At 32.6% G+C, this 12764-nt stretch overlaps 1 protein-coding gene across 1 annotated transcript; it reads left to right on the top strand.

Annotated features, from left to right (window-relative positions):
- Positions 6848-8437, top strand: LOC109329075 (cytochrome P450 710A1-like). The gene has a single exon (XM_019562738.1). It carries the CDS (start codon positions 6890-6892, stop codon positions 8435-8437), a length of 1548 nt encoding a protein of 515 aa, XP_019418283.1. The 5' UTR covers positions 6848-6889.

The raw sequence follows: 12764 nt of genomic DNA, 5'->3' as shown, positions 1-12764 counted from the left end.
ATTTGGTGAAGGTATTACTGGGAATGAAATATTTACTATAACAAGAACCGAATTGGAGCAAGCGCACTTATATGTTTTACATAATGTCGACGAGGTTGAGCCATATGTTGAAACACACAAGGAGGTGCTAAGAAAGTGTTACCCAAGTAAGAATGAAAATTGGATTTCCAAATAGCATAATCGATGTTTTATAAAGTGGCTAAAAAATCACACTGACGAGGAGTTGAATATAAATGCACATTCGGTTTCCGAAAGATTGAAATGGTTAGGGCCAATGGTCCAATCCTTCATGTCTTATCCTACACTGGTTACCTGATTAATGGGTTCACATTTTATACGAAAAAACAAGATGAGCAAAGTAAAATACAAAATAGTGGTGTGACTCTTGTTGCTCGAACTTTACACATGACAAGTGCAAAAGATAGAAACCCAATATATGTGAACATGTCATACTTTGGAGTGATTGATCGCATATGAGAATTGGATTACACAATGTTTAGGATGTCGATTTTTTATTGTATGTGTGTTGATAACAACAATGGCTTCCGAGTTGATGAGTTAGAGTTCATGCAAGTGGATCTTAATAGGCCAGAATATAAAGATTAGCCATTTATTCTAGCATCTCAAGCTCAACAAGTATTTTATGTTAGTGACCCAACTGATATGAAATGGTTCATTGTTGTTTTAACTAACAAAATTATCGTCAATAATATTGATGACCTAGAATGTGAAGATATTGATGAAGATGATCCTTTTTTGGGACATATCAGTCGCGTGAGAGTGGACCAACTACGGTTGATGATTTATATACAAGAGATGATCATGATGAAGGACTTTGGGTAAATCAATATGCTCCTCCAGACAAGGATGACCCTAAAAGACAAAAACAATCAAAGAAAATGAAAAAATAGATGCAAGTTGTCTTTGTATAATTTTGATTGTTTATAATTTGTATAATATTGTTTCTTTGTAATTTGTTTAATTTTTTATTTATAATTATGTACTCTATCAAAATATAATTGGTATGAGATTCATTGTTTGTATTTTTTATTTTATTGATGTTTAATAAAACAAACTTCTGACTTGTATTAATGTATCTGTGTTGTTCAGAATGTATAAATGTTTGTGTTGTTGAGAATGTATGTTATGCTAATAAATGTATATGCAGATATTAATTTATACAAATCAACAGCGAATTCTAGGGAAAGCCCTGACATGCAATGTAGTTAAAGGATAACTACAACAACGCTTTTTATAGAAAGCTATGTGGTACATTATTAATACAACCGCGTTATGCATGTGATGCGTTGTTATATTAAGGTGATGTTTGAGAAAATTTATGAATAATACAACAACGCTTTTATGTTATTGCGCTGTTAAACATATGAACTTCAATAGCGCAACAAAAAGCGATGTTAATAAGACCTATAAAATGCGTTGTTTATGTAAGACTATATGACATCGCTTTGTGGACGATTTGACGTTGTATTCATCCACTATATGACAACTCTTTGTGGACGAGGCGTTGTTGTATTGATGCACTATATGACAATGCTTTTTATGTGTTGTGTTGTGGTATATAATCAATACAATAACGTTTGTGAAGCGCTGTTAATATGACCATATACTATTGTGGTCAAACAGAAAGCGCGTGAAAGCACTGTTATACATCTAAAATAAGTGTCGTCAAACGATAACTCTGGTATAGTGTACTAACAATTCACATAGATAATTAAATAAATAATTATAAAATTGGTAATAAATTTATCAATTCATTGCTTGGATACAATGTAATAACACCTCTCATCTAACATAATGACTTTCGGGTAAGCCATTATCTTCTAAACTGATTTAAAAATATATTACAGACAAATTTTGGTCCTTCTAATGATCCAAAAAAATCAAATATAGGTCATTAGTCATTTTTAACATTTTTTATGATCTTTGACATAGATTGTTTTGAATCATATTCGAGATCTTTGGGTATTACTTTAAATTTTCACTTCTCCAAAGATAGAATTGGTGAACTTGAAAATCTATAAGAAAAAGTGAGTGTTTGTTTTCAAAAGCATTTTAGAGGTGTGTTTAGAGTGTGAGCCCCGATACATATATGTTGCACCTCGATTTTTAATCGAACATCAATTTTATAATGTTTTGTAGTCGCCACTATATTTTTTGCAGCTAAACGTAGAAAACTATTTTTTATGTACAAAATAGATATAAGTTAGTACACATCTGTTATCTCATAAGTTGTGTCACTTCATGAACCACCAACCTATGATTGGTTGAAAAAATGTTTTTAAGATAAAAAAATGCATAATTATTTATTTTCTACCCAATTACAGCTGATGGTACATGTAATGACTCAATTTACGGAACAACATATGTGTACCCTAGCTTAGTGACAATGATTGAATGAAATCAATGACTTTAAGTCTCGAGGTCATAGGTTTGAGTCACGGAAGCTCACTCGTTGGAGAATAAAAATTTTGTAGGGGTATTTAAACTTGAAGAGTGACACATTCAATAAATTCATAGGCCCAAAGGGGTCTCATGCCAAGGTTGATGTGTTATATCTACGTAATTTGATTTCCATATTACATCTAGAAATACGTATGACCAAAATATAACTATCATCAGACAAAAAATAATATAAAATACATTTTTTTCTTATTATTTAAATTTTTTACAAAATAATTCAAGAGTATTAAATTGTGCTAATATTTTTCTTAATTTGTTATCGACTTCCGAACAAATAACCCTTTTTAAAGACTATTTTATCCAATTTGGATAAGAGATAAAGTTTTCTATTTTTAGGCACACAAAAAAGTATAATAGTAACTCCAAAACATCATGAATCGATGTTTGAAGGAAAATCAGAGCCCAACAATGTAGAAAAGTTAATAACCTCATTATGATATAAGGCCTGCGTGTGAAGACTTCAATCCTTCATTTCAACTCCAAGATTAGTACGTAGGCAAGCATGCATATGTGCAAATCCTGGAATTGTTTTAATAATATATGAGTTATAACATAAATTTACACTCATACTACTTATTTGGTCTATTCTAATATATTTTAGATCATTTAATATCCATCATTGCCTCTTTTGATATCATCATTCCATGTGTAATCGTGTAAATTAATATATTCATATACGTTGGCATGTAGCAAACTATAATTCGAAGACACGCAACAAATTCCTTGAAAATATACACACATATATAATCTATATACGGTCAAACTGCATACTGCATGTTCAATTTTGCACGGTCACATACATATGCTACAAATGTTTATTTATTTTGGTATTATTACATCAAAAGATGTTACATGTTCAACGTTTGGTCCTAATTTTCTATTTTGCATCATCACATACTCATGCTACATATGCTTATTTATATTTCCTTTTTTGTATAGCAACAATAAAAGGAAACCCCAGAAGTAAAGGAATCTACGTCATTAGGAAAGAAATCACATCCTCTCCCCTAGCAATACATTAAAAAAATTATATTTATTATGAACTACTTTTCCTTTTAAGTACATTTTAGATTTATTTGTTAGTGAAATTATGATTACTACATAAATATAATATTAAATGACTAACAGATTAATAAGAAATTGCTGCCATCATATTCACTTCACTAACAAGACAACAATAATGTAGGTTAGCAAGTGTCAATGGTCGAATAAAACAACCATTAATATACAATTTTTTTGGGTACATCAATGAAATACAAATTATCAAAAAAAAAAAGAATAAATAGATTTCAGAGCTAGAAGGAGATGATACAGTAATACTGATATATAAAAAATTAAATAATAATGATTGAAAGTCTAATTTAAAAAATTACACATTCTTAATTTAACATAATCTTAAATGTAGAAATCAATTTCATTGATAGTTAAAGTTTTAAAAGATAATTTGGAAAAAATAATGGATGTAACTGAAGTTTTTGACACTTATGTTCCTATCAATATTATCATCATCATTAAACTTTGATATTCTATATCATCTTAGTAGAGTAGATATGTCTTAACTCTTAACCATCAATGAGAAGGAGTCTAGGAAAACATTTAAGTAACCTAAATGACAAATACCATAAGGCATCAATCATGTGTAAGTTATTTATTTATCTTTTCGTTTCAAAATAAGTGTTCTAGACAATAAAAAATTGTTACCAAATTATTCTATACTTATAATTTCATCATACGATTAAATGTTTATTTTCAATGTTCTTACATAGGAAGTAAATGATGAGATATAAGAATGAATTTTGGAAGGATAAAATAGGAAAATGATATATTATATTTTTAAACTTTAACAAAATTAATAGTATTTCTTAATATGTATTTTTAGACTTATTCTGAAAATGAAATATAGAATTAATATTTTTATCAGCCATAAAATTTATTAAAATAAAGCAAATTAGGAGAACAAATATACTCTCACCTACAAATCTCTAAAATTAACAAACAAATGGAAGATTGTATCACCCATTTCATAAAGGAGTAATTGAAATTATAAAAACAAGTACGGAAGGTATTTCAAGAGTGAAGGAAAAAAGTTTCAATACCTCATCAATATTTGAACCGTGAATTCTCAAAAATAATATTATTCAAAATAATCAAAATTGTCCAAATAATGAACTTTTTTTATTCTTTTTCTCGTTCCAAACATATTCAAACGAAGAAAGAAGTTTACCTAATTGATTTCAGTGCTTGGTTTCTATGATCAATCGTTTTGTGGGAAGCAATTATTCATATCTTATGAATTAAGTGTTTTCTCATTATATTATTACAAATTTATCACCTATTCCTAGGTTGGACATAGTTTTGATGAATGGTGATACGTTATTATAAAGTATAAAATTTCATATCGACACCGCTTGGATAACATTACACCCAATGGCTTCTTGACTAACGGTGCCGTAATAGACTTTAAAAGATATGCTATTTAATATATATCAAGTCAATCACGGTTTCTTTTTTTTTTCCACGAAGAAAAAAGTAATGTCATATTCTCCTACTAAATTTTCATATTAATTCTCCTATGCACGAGAAAGTGACATATGTCATTTATAAACTAACCACTAATAAATAAAATATCACCTTATAACATTTGTCACTTCCTTGTAGGGTAAGAGAATTTGTATAATGATTTAGTAGAAGAATATATCATTTTCATGAGGATGAGAAATATAGAAACAAAACTACATCATGGACAGTCCCACACATAAACTAAAAGGAGAATGATATATTTTCCTACTAAATCCTCCTTCTAACCACACAAAAATAACATATGTCATAAAATGATACTTTATTTATTAATAATTGGTTTGTAAGTAACATATGTCAATATTTTGTAAGTATAAGAATTTAGTAAAGAATATAACATTACTCAAATTAAAGTCAAATAATATCACGTGTGTTGGCAGGTTGGGATCATGCTACATGAAGTCTATTACTAGAATATCACTCCAACATTTGTGCACCCATAGTTTTAAATTTTATATATAATTAGTGTATTATTCATTATTCATTTTATTGTTTTTTCAAAATCAATAATAATTAAAAATAAATGAAGAATGATAAATTAATAATACAATTATTCTATATTGTTAGTATATATTTTTCTCTCTCAGAACACTAGTTCAATCATTTTTAACATTATTTTATTCAAAAATAAATAAATTGTGGATAGTTAAATTTTTCATGTTGCATGTCAATATCTTTATTGAGTATTAGACCTTCCTAGCTAGGGTGTACAGGACCCATTCCTTCCCGCTCATTTAGTATGGTCCGATCATGATTGAGTCCAAATAAGATTGGATTTGATCAGGTCTAGGGTCGGGTTCCAAAAATAGACTCAGTTGTTATTTAAGATTGGGTTAACTTTAAGTCTATGGCCAGGTTCAGGTTCAAAAAAGTGACCCAACTAATATTATAATAAATAATATTGAGAAGTTTTTCTCTAAAATAAGTATGCATTATATTTAATCGGGTCTAGTGTCTAGGTCGGGTTTAAAGGCGGACTCAATCGCTATTTAGGGTCGGGTTAGGTTCGGGTATAAGGCCGAATCCAGATCCAAAAAAGTGACCCAACCAATATTTAAGGCCGAATAAAGACAAACCTAAACCCATCCCAACCGGGCCATGCTCACCCGTAGTTCCTGTTCTGAACAAAATATTTACAAGGTGTTTGCGCGGTGGAGTGTTGCAAAACAGATAAGGGAGCGTCAGTTTTTGAACAAAGTTGAAGGGTTGAATGAGAAAGTTCAAGAGATAAGAGTATTACATCATTTTTTATTTATTTATAGAAATTAGAGACCAAGTATTAATTATAAGATATGGGGCTGGTCTCACTCTAGTTTCTACTTTCTTAAAGTGATTACACCATGAATGTTGAAGAACTATTATATATATTATATGAATTAGAATCCTCTCTAACAATAGAGTGAAGTGTTGTATAAAATAGAGTAAAAAATAAAATAAAATAATAGTTATATCATTATATTATGTTTGTAATGTTATTTTTATCCTTCAAACTGAGAATAAAATTAGTATTTTCTCTCCATTACGGGAGAGAATCTCGTTAGCCTTCTTTACTTATTTTTCCCTTTTATCATTATTAATTTATAAGTTTAAAATTTATATACTAACAATGTAAAAATTTGTACATAGTTAATATATCATTTATCATTCATTGTATTAATTTAACTAAGAACAAACAATGATTAAAAATAATAGCGAATGATATAATGATAGTATAAAAAACTCTTCATTCTTAATTTATCAGCTTTCCCCAGCATATTTCCTCCAATGTTTCCTATAAATTCACATTCCCACTTTTTCATTTGCCAACAAAAACAACCCTCACCAACACAAGATGATCACTCTCACTCCCTTCTCATTCACTCAACTAACCCAATCCTTCATTTGCTTCATCCTATTCTTTATCCTATATGAACAAATCTTTTACTTTAAGAAGAAACGCTTCATCCCAGGCCCAACCCTTGTGTTTCCCTTCTTTGGCAATGCCATTTCATTGGTCCGTAACCCCACCAAGTTTTGGGCTCACCAAATTAAGTTAGCTAAGTCCACCAACCTAGGAATTTCTGCCAACTACATCTCCGGAAAGTTCGTTGTCTTCATAAGAGACACCGAACTCTCCCACAAAGTTTTCGCCAATGTTAGGCCCGATGGATTCTTATTTGTGGGCTTCCCCTTTGGAAAGAAACTCTTCGGTGAACGTAACATTATCTACATGATGGGCCAAGAACACAAGAATCTTCGTCGTAGGATCGCTCCCAACTTCACCCCAAACGCCCTTTCGACATATGTCACTTGGCAACAAATCATAATCCTCAAGCATCTCAAAACATGGGTCAAGCTATCAGAGCATCAATACCCTAACCCGATGCCACTCCGTAACTTGGCTCGTGACTTAAACTTAGACATGTCTGAAACCGTATTCTTGGGCCCTTACCTAGGCCCGAAAGCCCGCGAGAGCTTCGAGCATGATTATTTTTTGTTCAACGAAGCCTTCACTAGTTTCCCAATAGATCTTCCGGGAACTGCATTTCAAAAAGGAAGACTTTCAGTTTTTCGTCTTGAAAAAACCCTAGCCACATGCACAGAGTTGAGCAAAGTGAGAATGCAGAAAGGTGAAGAACCTTCATGCCTCATTGACTACTGGGTCCAAGACACACTCCGTGAAATCCAAGAAGCAAAGCTCGCCGGAGAAACATCACCGCCACCATTTTCCTCCGACGCCGAGATCGGTAGTTACTTGTTTGATTTTTTCTTTGCAGCTCAAGATGCAACCGTGTCATCGCTGCTATGGGCGGTGGCAATGCTAGACTTGCACCCGGAGGTGGTTGCAAAGGTGAGAGAAGAAGTCACCGGAGTCTGGTCGCCTGAGTCAGACACACTAATAACCGTCGAGCAACTCAGGGACATGAACTACACACAAGCGGTGGCGCGTGAGGTTGTAAGATACCGACCACCAACATTTTCTGTACCACACATTGCTGCAAAGGATTTCCCATTAACAGAATCTTATACAGTTCCAAAGGGAGCACTCGTTTTCCCATCGACACTCGAGTCATCGTTTCAAGGGTTCGTTGAACCGGACCGCTTCGACCCAGACCGGTTTTCGACGGAGAGACAAGAGGATCAAGTATATAAGAGGAATTTTCTGGCGTTTGGGGCTGGTTCACACCAATGTGTGGGTCAGAGATATGCTTTGAATCAATTGGTTTTGTTCATTGCAATGTTCACAGTGTTGATTGATTTCAAGAGGGAGAGAACAAGTGATTGTGATGAGTTGGCTTATGTACCTACTATTTGCCCTAAAGATGATTGCATGGTTGTTTTGTCTAAGCGTTGTGCACGATATCCCTCATTCTTTGAAGTAGAACAATTCACAAGATGAGTGATAGTGGAACAATATTCTCTCCATTAATAAAGATGCAAATATTATTTTTAATGGTAAAAATATAATTTTATAGTAAACAAAAGGATAAAAGTGTTATTATATGTGACATTTCGTGTGTTATTGTGTAGCACTTATCTCTTCATTAATGGAGAAGATATCTTACTTTTGATAGCCTTATTTATTGTTGTATGTTTGGTAAGTTACATGCTGTCATTTCCAATTTGATTTCATTTTAGTTACATGTTTCATCATGAAACTTTCATGATGTGTTGAATAAAGAAAATAATGTAAAGTTATTATGTTTGAATAAAAAATAATTGATGATAAACTTTGTTTAAATTTTATTATATAACTTGAATTTTGTGGACTAATAAGGGTGATTCAATAAATGAGACATCCACTTAATGATATATGAGGAGGATAAATATGTATAGAAATAGTTTTTATGATTTGATGAACTAATCACGTTCACAAAATAAACAACTTTATTATCATGTTGCTGCTCATTATCTAACCTTAATTTAGTGTACTTACAGTTTTCAAAGTTTAAAATATTGGGAATAAGATTAGTTTTTCAATGAAAATATTATTGGGAGTTAAAAAATATGTAAAATATTATATTGTCCTCCAAAAATAAATGATGGTTAAGTTAGTTCACCAAAAAAATGACCACCCAATGGCCAATATGTTAATGATCGTTAAAATAATTATCATATAATGTAAATTTCGTTAGTCTATCAAAGATTCACATGCCCACGAAATAAGCCCCGAGAAAAATTATTGTGGTCATCATTTTATTTCGGGGCGTTTTGATTATCATTTTCGTTGGACTACTAAATTTGTAACCATTGAATTTATGGAATAATATATTGACATTTTACTATTAAAAATAAGAGCAATTATTAAGAATAAAAATGCATTCTTAGGATAGATGGTCAATAAAACAAAATTGAAATCATGGTCATATAGACTAAGTTTTTAATATAATAAAATTATATTGTGTCCAAAGACACAACTTATTTGGTATAGTTTTGAGTCACAAAATGTGAGCACCGAGATTAAATGTGATACTTTCACAATTTTCCCTTTTTTCTCATCGTAACAAAACTTCTCTAATGTAATAAACTTTAATGACATTCAATTTAAAAAAACAAAATTTTAATCAAAACGAAATTCAACTTCCACATGACAAATATGAACTAATAATTCTTTTTTGTATATTGCTCGTGTATTAGCTCATTTTTAATTTGCACAAGTTTGTAAAATATATCTCCATCCATTGAAAGAGATAGAGGAATCTTCTAATCGATATTTTGTCGCGAAGGTTATGGGAATCTTAAGACTGAGTTGATATATATAGTACGTTAAGTAGGGACCATAACCCTAGGTTAAATTAATAACCTTATTAAACCAATAGTTAACTAGGTCCATCATAACTAATAGCATTGACAATTAGGTGGTCTGCTCATGTCCACACAATGCCCACCAAAATTAGGGTGGACATGGACATGTCCGTTTTTAAATAGGGCATGAAATATCATGTCATGCCCGTCCTAAACATGAGAAATTGGTAAGATATTATATCTTGGAAAATTGCTATATGCACTCACGTGGTGAGAACATGAATTAATCTTGCCATACTTCACCCATCAAATTTCTTATTTTAGTGTTCATTGATGCCCATGGGCCGCCCTGCCCGCTCATTTGAAATGCCCATGGGCAAAAATGGCATGTTGGGCGGACATTTTAGGGTGGATGAACACAATTTTCATACCCTGCCTGTCCAAAACATGCGAGCGGACGAGCCCAATGAGCTTTACCCAAATTGTCAATGATAATAACTAATTAGCATTAACCAACCAGGTATTCTTCACATATTATATCTCATATCACAATGCATATAAAAGATTTCATAGATATGGTATGAAGCGATTGTAGTAAAAATCTTTATTGTAGACTTTATATATTGGCGGGAGAGAGATTTTATATACTTAAAGATACATAATACATATTAAAGATGATAAACATTATCATCGTATATTGTCAAGATCTTTCATGTCAAATCATCGAGAATAGATATACATAACTAGAGTGGAAGTGTACCTTAATGTATTCATAGAGAATATGGTGAATAAACATTATGTCATTCTTCGTCATGTATCCATCAAGTCCATGTTCTTTGTCCCTGTATACAAATATCCTCCCTTACCATTGTATCCAAATGCATGTTCATAGTAGAACATGTAGTTTCTTTGGCCTTTCAATTGTAGACCACCCTTAGCCTTAGCTTCTCCTCCAATGGGATGAAGAGAATGATTTTGTGTCTTGCATTGTGGTTCATCTTGTGTTATGATGTTGTGGTCACAATTGGGGATCATAACCCCTATTTATAAGACAAGCATTCCCTTTCATTAAGGGTGATACCTTTTCAATTTTTTTTATTTCTTATTTCTTATTTTTGCCCATCATAAAAATAGAAATAAGACTTTAGGTAGGTATCTACACAATAATTTCCATGAAAATTATGTCTATAGCCATATACCTTACTTGAAGTTGATCACTTTAATTTGGTTACTTAAAATAATGACCCTAAACACATTTAAACATTACATGTGTGACCCAAAATTCTTTACAATCTCTCACTGGTCACATATGTAATTTTACAAATTATGTTAAACTTTATGAACTCAAAATCACGTTATTATAAACCTTAGACATATCCTTATCTCGTCCATTAATTATATTAATATATAGAACCAAAGTGATTTTCGTTATATCAATCATAACTAAACTCATCAATGATCACTAATATTAACACAATTAAATGATATTAGATCAATCATAAAATGTGTAGCCTCGAGCTTAATATTAGTGGATATGGATATATTTTTCTGCAGAATAAGGTTTATGGTTCAGTTGCACTCTAAAATATATTTATGGGGATCTTACTAAAGTAAAAGAGGACCAGTTGAAAATTGACATGTTTGGGGTCAGGTCCTAACAACTTCTAGTACGCCTCGAGCTTCAGCCAGTATAGAAAGTTCGGCGGTTGCAGGTCTTTGGTTGGACAAAGTGAATGATGCCTCTCGAACTGCGTAGTAAGGTGGAAGATGCAGAACTGAGTCATTGCTTACCCTATCTAGCTCCAGGTTGCAAGGACTTGTGTAAGTGTGTTGATTACCCTCAACACTCCATGTCCCCTCCTGGGACATAGTGAAGCGATAACCTCATATCAGTGCTGATGGGTCCATCTGAACATGCGTACAAATACACCATAAGGAAAGAGAGGGAGTAAAACATATATGAAAAACTTGTTATCGACGTCGTGAAATTACACATAATAATACACCAAAACAAAACATGAGTACAGATATATCACACGATCATACAAGCATATAATAACGATGAATGAAGTATAAAAGTTGAGAATTTAGAATCAATATCGAAGAATATCATGTATGCAATGTGATGCATGAGTTCACCATCCTTACTCCTTTATCATCTCAATAACTATTCGGAAATAACCGAGAGTACAGTTCCCATAACAAGCCGATTTGATCGCACCAAAATTATTCCTCGCAAGGATATTTGGTCGATCTGTTCCAACGGAACTGTCCATTTCAAGACGGTGTCGTATCAAACACTTTCTGGGTATCTCTCACATCGATCCTGATTGCAAAGAGGGGTTGTCAGAGATCGTCTAGTTTGCGCTGTGAGCACTGTCTGATCCAATAGAATACCTCATCCAGGAATACGTGGGACTTGTCTCACCTAAACTCTCCCTCAAGACTTTGCTGACGAACCACCACCATCAACACCGTCCCTCTCAACATCTCGGGGCTCATTCGTCTCCCGTATATTTCCTCTCCACTACTTCATATTTTTACATTGGATATACACCCTAACCGAAATTAGCAAATTATGTCTTTCAATCCATCTTTTCTAGCAATCTGTCCATCCTAAGACATCTCCCATCGGGAATGCTTCTAGTGGGTCCCGATCTTAACATATAAACAAAAAGAATAATTTCGGCACCACTACGAACCATCGCTGAATTATCCTGGATGGCTCTCAAGTCAAGCCTCTTACGGTCAGACGATCTCGCTGCATGGGCACAACATAATACTTCTCAGCACCACTGGGAACCATCACTGAATCATCATGGACGACTCCTCTAGCCAAGCCTCTTACGGTCAAACGATCTCGCTCGTGGGCATAATATCACACTCTCGGGCCTCGCCTTTTATTACTTTCAAGAATTTCATATAGTTATTTACCTATTCTACTTATTGATGGCAAACATGCCATTAGGCTCTCGTATATA

The sequence above is a fragment of the Lupinus angustifolius genome, chromosome LG16, assembly GCF_001865875.1.
Source record: "Lupinus angustifolius cultivar Tanjil chromosome LG16, LupAngTanjil_v1.0, whole genome shotgun sequence".
Lineage (NCBI taxonomy): Eukaryota > Viridiplantae > Streptophyta > Magnoliopsida > Fabales > Fabaceae > Lupinus > Lupinus angustifolius.
This window is presented reverse-complemented; position numbering and strand designations above follow the sequence as displayed.

Coding starts and splice junctions, on each gene's coding strand:
- LOC109329075 (XM_019562738.1), top strand. CDS start 6,890: ATGATCACTCTCACTCCCTTCTCATTCACTCAACTAACCCAATCCTTC.